This window comes from Onychostoma macrolepis, chromosome 22 (assembly GCF_012432095.1).
Source record: "Onychostoma macrolepis isolate SWU-2019 chromosome 22, ASM1243209v1, whole genome shotgun sequence".
Classification (NCBI taxonomy): Eukaryota; Metazoa; Chordata; class Actinopteri; order Cypriniformes; family Cyprinidae; genus Onychostoma; species Onychostoma macrolepis.
In genome coordinates, this window is record NC_081176.1 from 6400323 (window position 1) to 6421895 (window position 21573).

General features: G+C 37.9%; 2 protein-coding genes across 2 annotated transcripts; both read left to right on the forward strand.

Moving 5' to 3' along the window:
• Positions 1-79: 79 nt before the first annotated feature.
• Positions 80-5591, forward strand: ccdc51 (coiled-coil domain containing 51). The gene is made up of 4 exons (XM_058759697.1): positions 80-341; positions 1541-1905; positions 2216-2380; positions 4712-5591. Exons 2-4 carry the CDS (start codon positions 1585-1587, stop codon positions 5483-5485), a joined length of 1260 nt encoding a protein of 419 aa, XP_058615680.1. The 5' UTR covers positions 80-341; positions 1541-1584; the 3' UTR covers positions 5486-5591.
• A 603-nt stretch (positions 5592-6194) lies between these two features.
• On the forward strand, positions 6195-18980 carry mcm2 (minichromosome maintenance complex component 2). The gene is made up of 16 exons (XM_058759685.1): positions 6195-6299; positions 7022-7206; positions 8528-8700; positions 8802-9074; positions 9155-9374; positions 12153-12360; positions 12762-12896; positions 16066-16257; positions 16347-16440; positions 16539-16789; positions 16952-17078; positions 17270-17382; positions 17618-17860; positions 17990-18172; positions 18307-18462; positions 18551-18980. The coding sequence occupies exons 1-16, from the start codon at positions 6294-6296 to the stop codon at positions 18659-18661; spliced, it is 2670 nt and encodes an 889-aa protein (XP_058615668.1). The 5' UTR covers positions 6195-6293; the 3' UTR covers positions 18662-18980.
• The last annotated feature ends 2593 nt before the right edge of the window (positions 18981-21573 follow it).

A 21573-nucleotide genomic window follows, 5' to 3' on the forward strand; every position in this document is an offset into this window, starting at 1 on the left:
CTGGTTCAAAAACTATTTGATTTGTTTGAGTCAACCTCACGGTTTTATTCCTAGTCTTATAATCTCCCCACTGTTGTTTGTTTTAAATGATTGGTTAATGCAATAAAAAAAATCTTATAACTAGTCGAGGGATTTAAATGATTTGCGAATCGGTTCAATTGATTCGTTAAAAAAAAAGAATCCATCGAAAAGAGCACCAGCCTGTGCCTGAAAGAAATGCTCTCTTATACCGCAGGATGACATTTCAGGAAATTTGAAAGATATTTTATATACTGTTCTGCCTGTAAACATGAGAAATTACTGACCCGAGCAGAAACGGCACGAAACGGAGAATCGCTGGTGTGAGTTGTTGGTTCACGTCCTGAAATTAATTCAGTTAGAGCTGTAAACATTGTTTACCGAGATTAACGTTAGTTGATTCATTCATCAGCTCGAAAATCAGTTTAAATGAATTTATAATAACAGTTTCGGGACATATAACATATAACAGCAACAACAGCGTCACACTTACTTTGAACATAATTATTTTTCCTGTGTAACGTTAATTCACTTGTAAATGACCAACATGGACAACTTTATAGTATGTTGTGTTGCTGACTTTGAAAGATGCAAACTGAATCCGAAACTAAATTTGAGTAAATGACCTATTTAGTCTATTTATCATTGTTAACTGTCTATTTGATGTATTTGCTCTTTTCCCAATACATCCCACATGACAAAATACTATAGTAATTTATAGTAAATACTATAGTGTTTTTTAACCATAGTGTAGTAAAGTGTATATTATAGTATTTACAACACTTTGTTAATGAATGCTACAGTATTAACTATAGTGAACTGATAAACTGTAATAAATACTGTAGTATACTTTAGTATTTACTACAGTAAACTGTATTGTAGTATAATATACTCTATAGTTGTAGAAAACTTAGTACAGTATTGGGTAGAGTAATTTGTTTATAATACTATAGTTGTTATATTACCACAGCAACTATAGAATTACCACAACAAATTAATTCAAGTACTTTACTATAGTATGGTTCAAAAACACTGTAGTATTTACTATAAATGACTATAGTATTTGTGACCCTGGACGACAAAACCAGTCTTAAGTGTAAATTTTTCGATACAATTGATATTTATACATCATGAAAAGCTGAATAAATAAGCTTCCCACTGATGCATGGTTTGTTAGGATCGGACAATATTTGGCCGAGATACAACTGTTTGAAAATCTGGAATCTGAGGGTGCAAAAAAATCAAAACATTGAGAAAATCGTGTTTAAAGTTGTCCAAATGGAGTTCTTAGCAATGCATATTACTAATCAAAATTAAGTTTTGATACATTTACGATACTAATGATTTTTGGCATAAAAGAAAAATTTATAATTTTGACCCATACAATGTATTTTTGGCTATTGCTACAAATATACCCCAGCGACTTAAGACTGGTTTTGTGGTCCCGGGTCACATTTTTCATGTGGGGATACCACCTTATGAATCATCTCATGAAGTCCATGCATTTTTATCATGTTTACAGGTTTCATATTTGACGTGCTTCGACTCCACATATGAGGCTCTTCAATGAGGTTCAGAGGGAACACTATATTTCCAAGCAGCTATGTCTCCACATGTCTCTACCGACACCAGGTGTGTGGCCCGGTCCAGTGGAACCTCCACAGAACTTATTGCACCCAGCAGCAAAGTCCGAAAGATGAGCCGAATAAAATGACATCCGTTAAAGAGCGCACAGCATCTGCGTTAACGTACGCAGGAGAGCTGGGAAGGCAGTGGGGGCGAAATGCGATGAAAACCGCAACAGTGAGCGTCAACTACTGGTGGGAGCGATATGAGGAGTTTGTTGGACTTAATGAAGTCCGAGATGCTCAGTCCAATGTCACAGAGGTAATGTATGACAAACAAAACATGAAAGATGCACCTTTCATTAGCTACGTTTACTCATAACCAAATAATCAGATTGGTGGCTCAATCAAAAAACCTCAATTGATCTCATTGTGCTCAATCCAAATGAAATTTCGATCAGATTTGAAGGGGTTTGTAGACCTAAAATAATCCTGTCAGTGGGTTCCAATCCGATCTTCTAAATCGGATGCCTTTTGGATTCATTCTATCTAAACTAATTATTGCATGTAAGCATAATCACTGTTGGATTCATTTAAATGTCAGTATAATCTGAATGATGTTTTGCTGTTAGGCTGAAAAGGCCTTCATGGTCGCCAGAGGAATCGTCAGAGAAGCTCACATCAGCCTGGAGGCTCTTCAGGTTCGGCTGAAGGAAGTGAGGGACCGTTTGGACCGTGTGTCTCGTGAAGAGGCACATTACTTAGAGTTAGCCACACTGGAACATAAGTTACTGCAGGTGAGGTGGACCTAGTAATGTACTTATATAGGGCTGGGAGCGATATGGGCAAAAAATGATCACAATAAAATTTTTCATATCAGTCGATATTGATAATTATCACAATCAAATTCAATTTCAAATCTTTATTTCTTTCAATTTTAAAGGCAGATTTTTGCCCCTAAGTGAAAGTTGTAGAAACCAGACTTTGGTTTTAAAGGGATAATTCACCCAAAAGGAAAATTCTGTCATTAATTATTCACCCTCGTGTCATTCCAAACTCCTTGAGACCTCCATTCATCTTCAGAACACAAATTAAGATATTTTAGATGAATTCTGAGAGCCTCCCATAGACAGCAGTGTAATTACCACGATCAACGTCCAGAAACGTAGCAAGGACATCGGTAAAATAATCCATGTGACATCAGGGGTTCAACCGTTATTTTACGAAGTTACGAGATTACTTATTATACGCAAAGAAAACAAAAATAATGACTTTATTCAGCAATTCGTCTCCTTCGCGTCACCCTACGTTATTTGCGTTCAAATCAAAGTGTAAACGACGTAAACAGCATATCAGTGTGGCGCAGCTGACACAGAACAGCATACGCTGCTTACATTCAGTGGATACTCTCCAAAATGGCTCTATAGGGTGACGCGGAGGAGACGAATTCTTGAATAAAGTAATTATTTTTGTTTTCTTTGCGTATAAAAAGTAATCTCGTAACTTTGTAAAATAACGGTTGAACCCCTGATGTCACATGGATTATTTTACTGATGTCCTTGCAACATTTCTGGACCTTGATCGTGGTAATTACATTGCTGTCTATGGGAAGGTCACAAAGCTCTCGGATCTCATCAAAAACATCTTAATTTGTGTTCTGAAGATGAATGGAAGTCTTACTGGTTTGGAACGACATGAGGGTGAGTAATTAATGACAGAATTTTCATTTTTGGGTGAACTATCCTTTTAAACTACTCTTTATGATCAGAACATGACAAAAACTTACTTTTCTTTATTTTTCCATAACAAAATAAATATCTTTGATAGAGAAAAATAACATTTCTTAGTTTCTGCACGTTCTAACTTCTAATCATGAAACAGGTTCATGTTACCTGACTTTGATGACGCATCTTCAGCACAGTTTGCAGTGCGAGCTGCAATATTTATTTTTTGTCTATTAAACATTTATTACACTATTTAGTAATCTTTGTTAATGCTAGTTAATAAAAATACAGTAATTCATTGTTGTTCATGTTAGTTCACAGTGCATTTACTAATCTTAACAAACACAGCTTGTGAATTTAATAATGCATTAGTAAATGCTGAAATTAACATTAACTAATATTAATAAATGATGTAGAAGTATAGTTCATTCTTAGTTCATGTTAACTAATGTAGTTAACTAATGTTAACTAATGAACCTTATTGTAAAGTGTTACCAACATTTTTAATATTAAACTTTTTTTGTCTCTTAGAAATGCACATTTGACAGTAGCTTGAGTGGACTAACAGTTGTAGAAGCTTGAGTTAGGATGCAGATGTACATTTATGTTCATTATCAAAAACAGTAACATTTGAAAAAAATTGTAACCTATAAGGTAAAATGTAATTATTTTGAATGTTAAAGTTTTATTCAAATTAACTACTGGTCTTCCATAGTAGCATCCATTTAGATCATAACCACAGTTAAAACTACACATATAGCACCTCAATACCATGGTAAAAATGTAGCTGTATGGTTTCTAGGTATCTAAATGAAAAACTAGTCTAAATACATTTAGTATAAATGCACAAACGCTATAGCTTAATCACCAAAATACTGTATTCCATTACTCCGTTTATACATTTAATACATGTCTACATAATAATATAACAAAATTCTATATGAATATCCCACATTTCTGCCACAATACCATGGTGCAGTTAGTGTTACTACAGTAAAGCCGTGGTAAATGATGGCGATTTGTAGACTGAAAATGTTTCTCCTGTTTGTCAGCGGTGTTTCATCTGGCTTTAAACTAGTTTGAATCACCTGGTCGTTTGTGTTCTTGCTTCACACTGGATCTCACAGCGTTAAGTGCTTGCATGACCAAGTAAATGCATTTGCGCTAGTAAGCTCACGCTGTTATGCAGTTTGAACTATGAGCCGAGCGGATAATTGTCCGTGTGGTGCTGTTCAAATGAGTAGTGCTGTTTCGTTCCGCTTTTGGTGCATAACCACTGTATCAAACTCTTGTTATCCTTTTATCAAGGAAATTTTTATCGCTATAATTATCATTATCGCCCAGCCCTATACGTAAATGGATTGCACAATTGCACCTTCCCTTTTACGTTTTTGTCGTTTACAGGAAGAACGGCGTCTCAGAACGGCCTATGAGAATGCAGAAGGTGGCGAGCGAGAGAAGTTTGCGCTCTTCTCTGCTGCCGTGCGAGCGAGCCACGAGAAAGAGAGGACCAGGGCCGAACGTACCAAAAACTGGTCCATTATTGGTTCGGTGTTGGGTGCCGTCATTGGGGTAATGGGCTCCACTTATATAAACCGGGTACGTTTGCAGGAGCTCAAGAGCTTGTTGCTGGAGGCCCAGAAGGGACCAGTGAGTCTTCAGGAAGCCATCAAGGTCCAAGCCAGCATGCACAAAATGCAACAAGATGAGCTCAGTAACCTCATCAACTCACTCAGGACGGCTTTGAAAGGCAGCCTAAAAGATGTGAAAACAGTCAAACCAGCGTTTGTCCCACCAGCGGCTGCCGTTGTCCCTGCATCCAGTGCTTCAGAAGAAGCGATTCAAGAGATTCTCCAACACAGCCAAAGAGCCCAAGGGCTCATCGAAAGCCTTAAACCGCAGCTGGAGCATCTGGAGGAGAACGTCGGGAAGGTTGAGACCGAGCTGCAGGCGGTCAAGACGACCCTACAGTCTCGTCCCTTGGAGAAGCCAGTCATCCAAACCCGAGACAGGCAGCTCTTTGTATGCGATACAGAGACTGTCGTCCAAGGCCTCGGTCAAACAGAGAAAAGACTGGAGATGCAAATCAACAAAACAAGTCTATACAATACAGTCCTGACATGTGCTGCGTTTGCTGTAACTGTGCCAGTTCTGTACATACTGTTGAGAGGTACTTGAAAAGTATGCAGGGGATGTGCACTTTAATACACTAAAGAATAATGTAAAAGACTACAATTATTGTCCAAGGTTGTAAAAGATTAAATATTGTCAATACTAAGTATCACTGTTGTTGTAGTTGCATTCTTTGTGTTCTTTTAATGCTTACGTCATACTAAGATGATAACAATACTGTACTGAAGAATGTAAGTAATAGTAAAGAATTTAAATGAAATTCTTTCCACAAAGAAACACCAGTCATGCTTTCTAAAGAAAATGTGAAAAATCTCATTTGCTTTCCTGTAGCTCAAATAGTAGAGCATGGCGCTAGCAACGCCAAGATCATGGGTTCGATTCCCAGGGAAAGCAAGAGCTGATAAAATGTAAAAACTGTAACTTGAATGCAATGTAAGTCGCTTTGGATAAAAGCGTCTGCTAAATGTAAATGTAAATGTATTATAAACATAAACATAATAAGAACAGTCTGAGGGGTCACATAGTTTGGCACTTATGTAACTCTTCACTGTAGATCGAACTGCTTACTTTTAAGACAAAATGCCAACTTTACCTCTCTGGTCTAGTGCTGACTATTTTTTCTCTATCAATCTTAACATGTCCGCCCCTTTTCATGCGTCAAACCAATGAACGTTCGGTTCGGAACGACGCGGCTGCCACCGGACCAATCACAGTGCTCAGACTCGCTTCCTCAATACATATTCATAGCGCTTCGCGCGCTTTATGATCACGTGGAGCATTTCGCGCGAAAAGTCAGTCTTCCCGGGAAAAACCAGTCTACAGTCGAATCGCTGCACAGGACGGACGTGAGAAGATGGCGGTGAGTGTGCTGGTGTATATTATTTATGTATACGTAAATAAATCGTTTAAATGTAGTTCAGATGTGTTTTAAAGTATTTTAAGTTTGCAGACGTGTTTGAAGTTATGCGAAGTGTGCATGGCTTGTCTAGATTGTCTAGTAAAGTTGAAACGTAAGGATCTAGATATTACAATAAACTCAATATAATAAACGTTATCCAATAAATATGCGTTCATATGGACACATACGTTGTGATTTTAATTCGATTTGTGTATTATATGTATACATATTTGTTATGACTGTAGCTGTCAAATTCTTTCACTTATTTGGAAAAAGTTTAAGAACTATATAAATATGACGGAAATGTTTGCTTTTAACTTCACTAAAACTGGCGTATGTAATATATTAATATAAATATTTTAAGACTATTGTGTGTTGAAGAGTTAAGTGAGTCTGAAAGGTCCCACGTGGGTAAAACTAGTTTCTTTGTTGTGGTTCAACAGTTGATACAAGTTATAACTGATATTTATATGATTGAAGAGCTTCAGTATTGAACATATTGGCTGACTGACAGGTCTGTTTTTCAGAAGTAATGATATTTAGTTTCAGTATTAATACCTCAGTCTGATCTAGTTACACATTATGTGCATTTTCCACATTGACCTTTAGTCTCTCTCTTTAAATTCTAGTGCAAAACGTTTTTTTGCTTTATACAACACTGACATTTTTTGGGTTCAAAACAGGATTCATCAGAGTCGTTACACATGGCCACCAGCCCCAGTCGCGGCTCGAGGCGGGGTGACCTGACCTCCAGCCCCGGCAGAGACCTGCCCCCGTTTGAGGACGAGTCCGAGGGGCTTCTGGGAGACAATATTCCTAATGAGGAGGACGGAGACGGAGAGGAGCTGATCGGAGATGGGATGGAGAGGTGAGAGAGGGTATTTATTATATCAGTGACCTCATGAAACCCGACAAGAACATGTTCAGGCTATGTTTAACCCCCCAACAATACAAAAACTGCTGTGTGTATGATAGCATAGCAACTATATCTGTGCCCTTAAACAGTTTTTTGTATTCTGTGATATAAAATATGAACAGATATGTTTACATCCAAATATTTTTTTATGCTAAGTTTGGAATATTGCATAAAAAACGCACAATTGTGTTTCCAAACAACAGGCGTCTGAATTAGATATTATGACAGCGTTTATTATTGCAAGTAGTCTTAGTTGCATGTAATTACGTTCAAGTAATTTATAATGTAGGAACACAAGAGCCACAATGGCTCCCCCAGTTGCAGTAACTTTTATTTTTATTTTCGATACTTTGTGCTGGTTTCCGAGGATGTGACAGTTTTGTTGTCTTGAATTCATGGGAAGAAAATGGTGCTTTCGCAAATGTCTTATGCAATATTCCCAAAGTTAAATTCGCAACTTTGGATGGAAACATTGGAGCTAACATTCAATTCTAATAAAAAATTTAATTATAATTAAAAATCTACCTCAGCTTCTGTTCTAAACTATCGGGAGCCCTTTTATATTACTATAAGGTTACAATTAACAACAGAGCCCAAACTTAAAATCGGTTACAATTTACTTTTAACAATGATAGGCAACACTCAAATTAAAAAATTGTATGCTAACATGTAAATTGTTTTTAAATTAATTTCTAAATTATACAATTTCTATTTGTTGTTGAAATATAATCATTTACAGAGTCATAAATTGTTTCATAAAATATTTATTTAAACAAACATTAATTATAATCATTAATAGGTAAACTGATTATAATGTAGTATAATCTAATATTTCACAAAATGCTCTTTACTAGACTTAATTTCTCTAGCACATAACGAGCTGTAGACACTGATGACTTGCCTGAGGTAAATAAAATGCTATGTGCCTTTTTTTTTTTTTTACAAGCTGTTGTCTTTCCATGGTTGAAACACTAATTGAGCGATTACGTGCAGGGTGATTGTTCATTCATGTATATTTTCCGTTAAAACTAGTAATAAAGAGGAAGGGGTGATTGCGCTCCGCGCTGCTGTTAGAACTGAGGTGTTTTACGACATGTCGGGCCATGTCAAAAAGCATCAAAGGCATTTATTTTTTGATTTTCCTGGAAAAAAATGGAACAATTTGTTTGGTACACGTGTGTACCGAACCGAAAGACCCATACCGAAAATTTTCGGTTTGAATACGTGAACACGTAAACCGTTACACCCCTAATTTCTACTGTAAATTTCACAGAGACTACCGTGCCATCCCAGAACTGGACCGTTATGAAGTGGAGGGTCTGGATGAGGATGAAGACCTCAGTGAACTCTCTCCTGGTGCTCGGGCGGAAGCAGAAGCGGCTATGAGACGGCGCGACAGAGAACAGGGCCTTGGTATGGGCCGCATCGGACGCGGGCTTCTTTACGGTGGGTGTTTCAGTCATCAAAAAATTGTCATACCACAAGCCACTCAAATAAAAAGCCATTAAACTGTAATCTAAACCTGTTTGTGGTTTTGTGATGAACAGACAGTGAAGACGAGGATGACAAACGACCCACAAAGAGGCAGCGGGTTCTTGCAGAGAGGGCAGCTGATGGCGTCGCGATGGACGGTGAGGATGAAGAGATGATCGAAAGCATCGAGAATCTGGAGGACATGAAGGGCCACACGGTCAGAGAATGGGTTTCAATGGCCGCCCCGCGACTGGAGATCTACCACCGCTTCAAGAACTTCCTACGCACGCATGTGGACGAGCACGGACACAACGTCTTCAAAGAGCGCATCAGCGACATGTGCAAAGGTGGGTGGCGGATGGTCGTCTAGGAGCACCGTATTATTGAATTCAGTGATTCTTAAGTTGATGTTTTGTGATCTCCACAGAAAATAAAGAGAGTTTATTGGTGAACTATGAAGAACTGGCATCCAGGGAGCATGTGCTGGCATATTTTCTGCCGGAGGCTCCTGCAGAGATGCTAAAGATTTTTGATGAAGCTGCCAAAGAGGTGGTGATGGCCATGTACCCCAAATACGATAGAATCGCACATGAAATACATGTCCGCATCGGTAACCTGCCGCTGGTGGAAGAACTTCGATCGCTCAGGTACAAACAACTCCACTTCACTCCTTTTGTTTTTCCTAATACATTTTAGACATTTAATGCACTGCAGTAATCTCTCTCTTGGGTGTATTCAGAAAAAAAAAAAAAAAAAAGTAATAAAAAAAAATACTTCTGTATATTAGGGATGCAACAATACAGTTAGTCCACGGTTCAGTACGTAACTCGGTTTTTATCCACAGTTTTCGGTTCGGGTTCTGATGGCTTGGTTTTTTTGTAACAAATTAAAAACAAAAACTCCTGTAAACTGGAAAAAGCGTGGATTATCATGTCTGCTTAACATTTCTTTTGAAAGCGGTATTTTTCAAATTTTTTACCCAATATAGGATGGATTGGCCATTATTGAACACTATAAACACACATAATGTTTCATTCATACTGGATGCCAGAGGGCGCCCTCGTGCAGGAAATCTACATATACATCATAGAAATAACACTGATGACGTTATAGGAAATGCCTAATATGGATAAAGGCATTGCTATAGCTGTACTGAATAAAAAGATATAACGTTAAAGGTGGGGTAAGTGATTTCTGGTAGCCAATGATCTCACGCCTTCCTGCTCCTCGAGTTCTCTCCAGCGCTGGAAAGCTGATCCGATATTTACACGGGTCCTACTTCTTGCCTTATCGTAACACAGTGTCTACACCGGACGCGAGCGGCGCGACAAAATACTATTGAACTCATTATAATCAGTGATGCTGGCTACACTGGATGCGGCGCGGTGCGACACATCCCTGACAGTAAACTGCTGCCGCGTTCTATTTATGACACATTGACACAAATTTCAAATGATTTTCAAAGGTCGCTTTGTCGCGTCCAATGTAGACAGACTTTAGCTGTTGTGGCGCGGTGTCCGGTGTAGACACGGTGTAAGCCTTCTTTTGTTGTGCAGACTTTTTCCATCTCTATCTTTCTGTCATCGCTCGGCTTGGCTAATGTCTGTCATGTGCACTGAGCGCTCTCTCCTCCGGATCATGAGTAGACACGCCCCTTACTGCTGATTGGCTACAAGTTTGTTTTGGTACTGGGCCCGACTCAGTTTTTTTCTTGAAAAAATACATACCCCACCTTTAAACATTTTGAATGATGGTATGTAAGGACAATAAACACTCGCCTGCAACAATATATGATTTATCTGTGTTCTTCAAGCCTTCTCGGGTATTTTCATAATGATTAAGTATATTTGTAAGCCATTTCCAATCTAAATAGCCTTTTTTACAGTATGCTATAGAACGTTATTTTCTGCCTCATTCTGTGACAAGAAGCCACATCAGATCACAAAAGGGAGTTATTTCAAACTCTCGACTGATGTTGTGAAGTAAAAGCAAGTTATATGTTCTCTTTTGTTGGACAACAGGTTTTGAAAGGCTTATCATTGCATGTCAATACAACGGAAGATGCTTGGTGTGTGTTGCTTTTTCAAATATAAGCGGGGAAGCGTTTCCTCATCTCAGCACGTGAACACAAACAGCCAATTCTGAGAGAAATAAAACGCACAGATATTATTTAAACGCAAAACCTAAAAACCACAATTCACGAGCATGTATTGAACCATAGAGGTCGTACCGAACGGTTCAATATTATATTGAGTATTGTGGCATCCCCAGTGTAGGTAGATATTATTAGGGCTGACAGTCGATTAAAATTTCTAATTTAATTAATTACATGATGTTTTGATTAATCGCAAAATAAATGTGACCGTGGACCCCACAAAAGATTATTTAAAGCAATTTTTGTGTCAAATGAGAAAGTATCAAGTAGACATTACAAATTGTAGCTTTAGAAATATTTTATTTGATTCAACAAAAAATCTATTACACAAGTATTTAGGCTACAATGGCCTAACATAAACTATGTAATATTAAAAGAAGATCATTTGAGAAACATCTCAGTATTGTTACTTCATACAATGAAAGTCATTGGTAACCAAAGCAACAGTCTTCAAAATACCTTTTATGTTCCACAAAAAAAGTTTTGAAACGACATGAGGGTGAGTAAATGACAATTAAAATTGTTTGGGTGAACTATACCCTTAATGATGATGATGATGTTGTTATTGTTATTGTTATTATTATTATTAATAATAATTAAATGAGACCCTAAATAAGAAACTAAATCTACCTGCAGGTGGCGGTAAATGTCTTCATTCGATTCGTTCAAACGGCTGAATCATTCAGGAATGAAGTACACGGCTCTTTTTATGAATGGGACTTTGAATCATTGACTCACTCGATTCATTCAAAACGCGAATTCATTTAGAAACTAAACACCACTGTGCTGCTCTGAGACGGACAATTCTGCTATGGCTTTAAAGGAAATTATTTTCTCTGCAAAACTGAGCAAAAACAGACAATATTGTGTCTAAAATACAACACAATATCAACTTGTTTACTGAACTGTTGTATAAAACCACATTTAAACTTGTGATATTGGGGACAATCAGCACTTGTGTGATATTACTCTCGGTGCTCCTGTGATATCGTTGATATAAATGAGACAAAAACACATACAGGGGCATTTTTGCACCAATATCTTGAATATTAGGGCATAAATGCATTTATGAAGATGTTTCACTGCATCATATTTGTCAGCTATATGGACTGTATGATGATGTACAGGTCTGGGGGCGGGGCCAGTGCACTAACTGCATTCAAATATTTAAATCGCGTAATTTTTTGTTTTTTTTATAACCTAAGTTAATGCATTAAATTGACAGCCCTAATAATTATTTATTTATAATTCTAATTAATGTTTTCTCCAGGCAACTTCACCTGAACCAGTTAATCCGCACTAGCGGGGTCGTGACCAGCTGCACTGGAGTTCTGCCGCAGCTCGGTATGGTGAAATACAACTGTAACAAGTGTAACTTCATCTTGGGACCCTTCTTCCAGTCCCAGAACCAGGAGGTGAAGCCGGGCTCCTGTCCTGAGTGTCAGTCGCTCGGTCCGTTTGAGATCAACATGGAGCAGGTGTGTGAGGAAAATATTTCTGTGTGATTTGCAATTGAGAGTATAACTTATTTGGGTGAATCTTAAAATCTTTAAAGAAAATGGTAGATTTAATTATTTATTTTTTACTGATTTGGGGTGGAGGGAAACTAAAGAGCGTTTTTTTACCATTTTTGAGAGATTCATATACATTTATCTGATCCAAACAGTATTTTGAAAGTGGTGATTAATCAACCTTTAATGTGACTTATTCAATAAGCTAATACATGTTTGAAGAAAATTCTCTTTGCCTCCTTGCTTATCTGCTTATGTAAATGTGCTCATAAGAGACCAGCTTTTGCCATCTCATTTTTGCCATTTGTTGCCATAGCAGCTGTTTCTTTTTTTCTTCTGATGTTAACTAAGGTTCTTGCCTTTCACAGACTGTGTACCAGAACTACCAGCGTATCACCATTCAGGAGAGTCCAGGCAAAGTCGCGGCTGGCCGCCTGCCTCGCTCCAAAGATGCCATCCTGCTGGCCGACTTGGTGGACACTTGCAAACCTGGAGATGAGATTGTGAGTCAACAGACCCTGATGAATACAATATTTATCAAATCCCCTTTAATAAATGGGATTGAACTGCACTGCATTCATCCCAGACAACAGATGAAACTTTGGATGAATTTCATTGTTAATTTTGGACTTCAAAAACTCCTTAGCCATTAAACATGTCGATTTGTGTCTTAAAACATAAAAGACTATGAATTCTATAAAGCTGAGCAATATTAAAATAAATATGCCTTGAAATTTAGACCTGCAAATAATTAAAACTAAAAAAAAAAACGAAAAATGCCAGTAGAATCAGTGCTGAACCGTAACAATAATACCACTCAAACATTTGTATAAGATTTAAAAAAGAGAGCGAAATTAATCATTTTATTCATCATGCATGAAAGTGAGTGAAGACATTTAAAATGATTTCTGTTTAATAAATGCATTAACAAATTTAATTAATATATCTGATAAATGCAAATAAATGCTATTCAAACTTTATATTTATCAAAAAGTTCTGAAAAAATATTGTATCACCATTTCCACACAAAATATGAAGCAGCAAAATTTTCAACTTTGATAATAATCAGAAATGTTTCCTGAGAGTCAAATAAGTTGTAATGATTTCTGAAAGATGGCGTGACACTGAAAACTGGAGTAATGAAGAAAATTCTGCTTTGCATCACAGGAATAACATTACATTTTATAATATATTAAAATTGAAACCTTTTTTTTTTTTTCATTTGTAATAATATTTCACAATATTGCTGTTGTTTTTTTGTTTTTTTTACTTTATTTTGATCAAATAAAGTCAGCCTTGATGAGCAGAAGATATTTATTTAAAAATCATTAATTGTAATGTTTCCAAACTTTTGGCTGGTACTTCAATAATAACAATTCTATATACTTTACTATAATAAATTATAGTACTTTATTGTATTATATTGTTAGCGTGATTATTAAATGCTGCTTTTTATTTATTTTTACAGGATAATAGTATGTATTATTACAATATAAGATATACCATTTGATGTGCTAAAATATATATAACAAGTGCTGGGGGCATGGCTTGTGGGCGTGATCAGATTTTCCTCCTTTTTTGTCTCTAGCTGATCACATGCCTGATATTGCAAATAATACTTGAATATTATTAGGAACTCACAGGAATCTGCCTCAACAAGCAACTTAGGATATTTATATAAATTACATAAAATACAACCCGAATTCCGGAAATGTTGGGACTTTTTTTAAATTTGAATAAAATGAAAATTAAAAGACTTTCAAATCACATGAGCCAATATTTTATTCACAATAGAACATAGATAACATAATAAATGTTTAAACTGAGAAATTTTACAGTTTTATGCACAAAATGAGCTCATTTCAAATTTGATGCCTGCTACAGGACTCAAAATAGTTGGGACGGGGGCATGTTTACCATGGTGTAACATCTCCTCTTCTTTTCAAAACAGTTTGAAGACGTCTGGGCATCGAGGTTATGAGTTTCTGGACTTTTGGTGTTGTAATTTGGTCCCATTCTTGCCTGATATAGGTTTCCAGCTGCTGAAGAGTTTGTGGTCATCTTTGACATATTTTTTGTTTAATGATGGGCCAAATGTTCTCTATAGGTGAAAGATCTGGACTGCAGGCAGGCAATTCAGCACATTCAGTCTTCTACTACGAAGCCATGCTGTTGTAATAGCTGCAGTATGTGGTTTTGCATTGTCTTGCTGAAATACACAAGGCCTTCCCTAAAATAGACGTTGTCTGGAGGGGAGCATATGTTGCTCTAAAACCTTTATATACCTTTCAGTATTCATAGTGCCTTCCAAAACATGCAAGCTGCCCATACTGTATGCACTTATGCACCCCCATACCATCAGAGATGCTGGCTTTTGAACTGAATGCTGATGACACGCTGGAAGGTCTCCCTTCTCTTGAGCTTGGGGGACATGGCGTCCATGATTTCCAACAAGAATGTCAAATTTGGACTCGTCTGACCATAGAACACTTTTCCACTTTGAAACAGTCCATTTTAAATTAACCTTGGCCCACAGGACACGGCGGCGCTTCTGACCATGTTCACATGGCTTCCTTTCTGCATGATAGAGCTTTAGTTGGCATCTGCAGATGGCACAGCAGATTGTTTACCGACAGTGGTTTCTGGAAGTATTCCTGGGCCCATTTAGTGATGTCAAATGACAGAATCATGGCAATGAGTGATGCAGTGTCATCTGAGGGCCCGAAGACCATGGGCATCCAACAAAGGTCTTCGGCCTTGTCCCTTACGCACAGAGATTTCTCTGAAACTTTTGATGTTATGCACTGTAGATGATGAGATTTGCAAAGACTTTACAAATTTGACGTTGAGGAATGTTGTTTTTAAAGTACTACACAATCTATTTACACACTTTCACAGATTGGAGAGCCTCTGCCCATCTTAACTTCTGAGAGACTCTGCCCCTCTAAGTAGGGCTGCACAATATATTGCATGCGATTGTCATGCGCATCTCATCAGTAAAGCCTGTTCCGTGATTAGCGCTAAATCTCCATCACCTGTTTTCAAATGGAGCGGCATTTAATACACAGAGCCGTAGTTCACTGACAAACTACGCAATTCGCGCTCAGAATCGCAGATGAATTGCCTGCGATGTTGAACGTGATATTGCGTAGCTTGTCAGTGAACTACGGTACCGGCTTTACTGACTAGATGCGCATGACAATCGCATGCAATATATCGTGCAGCCCTACCTCTAAGACATCCCTTTTATAGCTAATCATGTTACAGACCTGATGTCAGTTAACTTAATTAGTTTCTAGATGTTCTCCCAGCTGAATCTTTTCAAAAGTTCTTGCTTTTTCAGCCTTTTGCCCCCGTGCCAACTTTTTTGAGACCTGTAGCAGGCATCAAATTTGAAATGAGCTCATTTAGTGAATGTGTAAAATTTCTCAGTTTAAACATTCATGTTCTTTATTGTGAATAAAATATTGGCTCGTGTTTTGAAAGTCTTTAATTTAATTTAAATTTTTTAATTTTATTCATTTAAAAAACATCCCAACAATTCCAGAATTCGAGTTGTAATATTCAAATAAAATGTTTCAAATGTGTATTTATTTATTTTTCCACTATATAACATTGCTAATAATACTGTATTTAAATAAAGTACACCCTCAAAATGGTTTATTTTTGCAGGAGCTCACAGGAATCTACCACAACAACTACGACGGCTCTCTCAACATGGCTAATGGATTCCCTGTCTTCGCTACTGTAATCCTGGCCAATCACATTGCCCGTAAGGATGAGGGTGTGGCCGTGGCAGAGCTCACCGATGAAGACATCAAAGCCATTGTGGCTCTGTCCAAAGACGAGCGCATCGGAGAGCGGGTGAGTAATGATTGCATAGAACAGTTTGAGCTTTAACTTTAGGTTATAATCAGAGTTTCTCAAGATTAAGCTTAACTTCCCTCCTACAGATTTTTGCAAGTATTGGTCCTTCCATTTATGGGCACGAGGACATCAAACGTGGTCTGGCGCTTGCTCTGTTTGGCGGCGAAGCCAAGAATCCAGGTATCCTGCTTGTGTTCTTTTCACAGCTACTAATTTTCACGTCCTTCAAAGTCTTTCAGAGTCAAAGTTGCTCAATTGTCTTCTGGCTCCCTCAACAGGCGGCAAGCACAAGGTGCGTGGTGATATTAACGTTCTCCTATGTGGAGATCCAGGCACAGCCAAGTCCCAGTTCCTAAAGTACATCGAGAAGATTGCGAGTCGCGCGGTCTTCACTACAGGTCAGGGCGCTTCCGCCGTGGGTCTGACGGCTTATGTGCAACGTCATCCTGTGAGTCGAGAGTGGACGCTGGAGGCGGGAGCTTTGGTGCTGGCGGACCGAGGAGTCTGCCTCATTGACGAGTTTGATAAGGTGAGTGAATGTTAAAATTGGGACCAGTCTGTAGCTTTAAAAAGTTTTTGATGTACTTTCACAATTTTTTGGACCAATTTAGAGCAATTTTCAGTTGAATACTTAAGTGAACTTAAGTGTGTTTTTATTTTTATTTTATTTTTATTCTTCTTCGTAATTTAGATGAACGATCAGGACAGGACCAGCATCCATGAAGCCATGGAGCAGCAGAGCATCTCCATTTCTAAAGCTGGAATCGTCACATCACTGCAGGCTCGCTGCACTGTCATTGCTGCCGCCAATCCTATAGGTGCGTTCTGGGAGCGTTTTAATGAAAGTCTAAATGAGGGTCATAACTTCAATTTTGCCATCGGCACTTCAAGAGTTGCATGTTAATCTAAAATGCAGTCAGGTTCTTAATTACTTTCTGCCGGACTGAAAGTTGTAGCAGTGTTTTTTGGCAGCAATCATTTTTCTTAAAGTTTTCTTTCTATTTAAAAGGTGGGCGTTACGACCCATCTCTCACGTTCTCTGAAAACGTGGACCTGACGGAGCCCATCATATCTCGATTTGACGTTCTGTGCATTGTAAGAGACACCATTGATCCTGTGCAGGTGAGTCTGTTGACATCTTAGGGGTGTTTACAGTTTTCAATTAAAAATGTACAAAGTTTTATGCTTTTTGGCCATTCATTTACATGATAGCGGTGTTTTGGGGACCTGAAAAGTTTTGAAACCAGTGTCAAAGTTCAAGTTTTTGAAAACAATACTGTAGTCGTCTCTGTGTACCCTTAAACAGTGACTGTCCAAGCTTTGACAATTGCTTTACTGATAATTCTCTTCGGTTTAGGATGAAATGCTGGCTCGCTTCGTGGTGGGCAGCCACATCAAACATCATCCAAGCAACAAAGAAGGGGGCATGGCCGGTCTAGAGGAGGTGGTGCTGCCAAACACCTTCGACGTCCCGCCCATCCCTCAGGAGCTGCTCAGGAAGTACATCATGTACGCCAAAGAGCGCGTGCGACCGAAACTCAATCAGATGGACCAAGATAAGGTCGCCCGAATTTACAGCGACCTTCGAAAAGAGTCTATGGTAAGAGTCTCATTTGAAGCCAAAGACAATTTTAAAATTTTTCAGGCCATTCTGCAATTTTTCGTAAAATGCACACAGAAAAACGTAGTTATCGCTGAAACGTCAGAGTAATCGTATGTTGTCTCGCAGGCTACAGGAAGTATCCCGATTACCGTGCGTCACATAGAGTCCATGATCCGCATGGCCGAGGCACACGCCCGCATGCATCTGCGGGATTACGTGCTGGAGGACGACGTGAACATGGCTATCCGTGTGATGCTAGAAAGCTTCATTGACACGCAGAAGTTCAGCGTGATGAGGAGCATGCGGAAGGTGAGCAAACTGATTATATCGATTTGACATAAATTTTCCATTTGTGGTAGCTGTGCAAGTCTAGTGGCTCCAAGGATTCTGTCCGATCCTAGTTATATTTGTAACCGAACTTGCATTTGTTGCATTTTTTACAGACGTTTGCACGGTATCTGGCATTCAGACGAGACAACAATGAGCTGTTGCTCTTCGTCCTGAAGCAGCTGATTTCCGAGCAGGTCGCGTATCAGCGCAACCGTTACGGAGCCCAGCAGGACACCATCGAGATTCCTGAAAAAGATTTGGTGGACAAGGTAGATGTTTACATCGAAAAGTTCCCATAAGTACTGAAGTTACGTGTCATTTGCGAATTTGTTGTAACACTGCCTTTTTTGTTCTCAGGCCCGACAGATTAACATCCACAACCTGTCTGTGTTTTACGACAGCGACCTGTTCCGCTCTAACAAATTCTCCCACGACGTCAAGAAAAAGCTCATCGTACAGCAGTTCTAGGCATTCGTTCTGGATTTGTTCACAAGCAGTTGATTCAAATCTCTTGGACTTGTATATATTCTGTCATGAGGTTGTCAGACAAATCGTTACGTGGATTGAATATTGTTTTTGGTCCTTTCATGAACTTGTTACCGTAGTCGTTACGGTTGTAGTGACCCGCTTGGCTTATGTGGTCTTATTGGCTGCATGTGAAAATGATGCTGTTCTTTAACTTTCTATAATGTCAGTTTTGCAGAAGTACTGCATTTATGAAATTTGTGATGTAAAAAAAATAACTTTTGTACTGTTATGTTCTGAACAATAAATCTTAAGCTGTGTATGTAATTGATTGCTTAAAATTATTAGAGTAGCATAATTTTTACTTAACGAAGCTTGTTAGCGACTGAATAAAATATTGAAAAGGTAATTGTCTATTTCACAATTCAGTTTTTTTCCTTAGAATTGCAAGTTTATATCTTGCAATTTTCTCAATTCTGAGTTATTGCAAAAAATATTTTTCCTCTTTTCTTTCAATTCTGAATTTACATATAGCAATTTTGATTCTCCCTCGATATTCTGAGTTCACATCTCACAATTGTAATTTTTGTAACACTTTTTTTTTTTTTTTTTTTATCAATTTTGTTTGTATCTCCCAATTCTGACTTCATCAGAATTCTGAGTTTATCTTTTGTGGAAAAAGTAGAATTGTGAAAGGTAAACTCGCTTACGAGTTAAGAAATTTTCTGAAAATTTGAGTAAAATTCGAATTGTGAAAAAGAAAGCACCAGAACTTTAATATAAACAGTTGCAGTTACGTTTATTTTCTTTGTTTTACGGAAACAAGCTTGCAAGAGATGCAGCAATTTTAAAAAATTGCATGTATGTGTGTGTGTATCTGTATATATATATATATATATATATATATATATATATATATATATATATATATATATATATATATATATATATATATATATATATATATATATATATATATATATGTGTACCTGTTTTTCTATTCAGGTGGGGACTTAAATCTGAATACACACAGACTCATGGGGACTCTTGTCACGGTGGGGACCTAAATTAAGGTCCCCATGGGAAAACAAGCTAATAAATCTCAAAGAATGAAGTTTTTTGAAAATCTAAAAATGCAGAAAGTTTCCTGTAAGGGGTAGCTTTGGTGTAGGGCAATAGACTATACGGTCTGTACAGTAGTAAAAGCATTACGCCTATGGAGAGTCCCCACAAGGATAGCAAATCAGACGTGTGTGTATACACACACACACACACACACACACACACACACACACATATATATATATATATATATATATATATATATACACACACACATATACAGTGGTGTGAAAAAGTGTTGGCCCCCTTCCTGATTTTTACACTTTTTGCCTATGTCACACTTAAAAGATTCAGATCATCAAACTAATTTTAATATTACACAAAGATAATGCAAGTAAATACAAAATGCAGTTTTTAAATGATTTCATTTATTAAGGGAAAAAAGCTGTCCAAACCTACCTGGCCCTACGTGAAAAATTAATTTCTCCCTCTTATTAAATCATGAAAGAACTGTGATTAACCACATTATTTTAGAAAGCTGAGTTAAATTTCACGAGCCAAACCCAGGCCTGATTACTGCCAGACCTGTTGAATCAAGAAATCACTTAAATAGAACCTGTCTGACAAAGTGAAGCATGTTTAAAGAGCAACACATCATTCCGCGATCTTAAGAAATTCATAAACAGAAGAGAAACAAAATAGTTTACATGTATCAGTCTGGAAAGGGTTATAAAGCCATTTCTAAGGCTTTGGGACTCCAGCGAACCACGGTCAGAGCCATTATCCACAAATGGAGAAAACTTGGAACAGTGGTGAACCTTCCCAGGAGTGGCCAGCCTATCAAAATTACTCCAAGAGCACAAAGACGACTCATCCAGGAGGTCATAAAAGAACCCAGAACAACATCTAAAGAACTGCAGGCCTCACTTGCCTCAATCAAGGTCAGTGTTCATGATTCAACAATAAGAAAGAGACTGGGCAAAAACAGCATCCAAGGGAGAGTTCCAAGACAAAAGCCATTGCTGACCAAAAAGAACACAAAGGCTCGTCTCACATTTGCCAAAAAATATCTTGATTATCCCCAAGACTTTTGGGCAAATATTCTGTGGACTGAAGAGACAAAAGTTGAACTTTTTGGAAGGTGTGTGTCCCGTTACATCTGGCGTAAAACCAACACAGCATTTCATAAAAAGAACATCATACCAACAGTCAAACATGGTGGTGGTAGTGTGATGGTCTGAGGCTGCTTTGCAGCTTCAGAACCTGGATGACTTGCCATAATTGATGGAACCATGAATTCTGCTCTCTATCAGAAAATCCTGAAGGAGAATGTCCGGCCATCAGTTTGTGACCTCAAGTTCAAGTGCACTTGGGTTCTGCAGCAGGACAATGATTCCAAACACAGCAGCAAGTCCACCTCTGAATGTCTCAAGAAAAACAAAATTAAGGTTTTGGAGTGGCCAAGTCAAAGTCTGGACTTAAATCCAATTGATATGCTGTGGCATGACCTTAAACAATCCATTCATGCTCAAACCCTCCAATGTGGCTGAATTAAAACAATTCCGCAAAGAGTGGGCCAAAATTCCTCCACAGCGATGTGAAAGACTCATTGCCAGTTATCGCAAACGCTTGATTGCAGTTGTTGCTGCAAAGGGTGGCACAACCAGTTATTAGGTTTAAGGGGCAAGCACTTTTTCACACAGGGCCATGTGGGTTTGGATTTTGTTTTCCCTTCATAATAAAAAAACTTCATTTAAAAACTGCATGTTGTGTTTACTTGTGTTATCTTTGATTAATATTTAAATTAGTTTGATCTGAAACATTAAAGTGTGACAAACATGCAAAAAAATTAA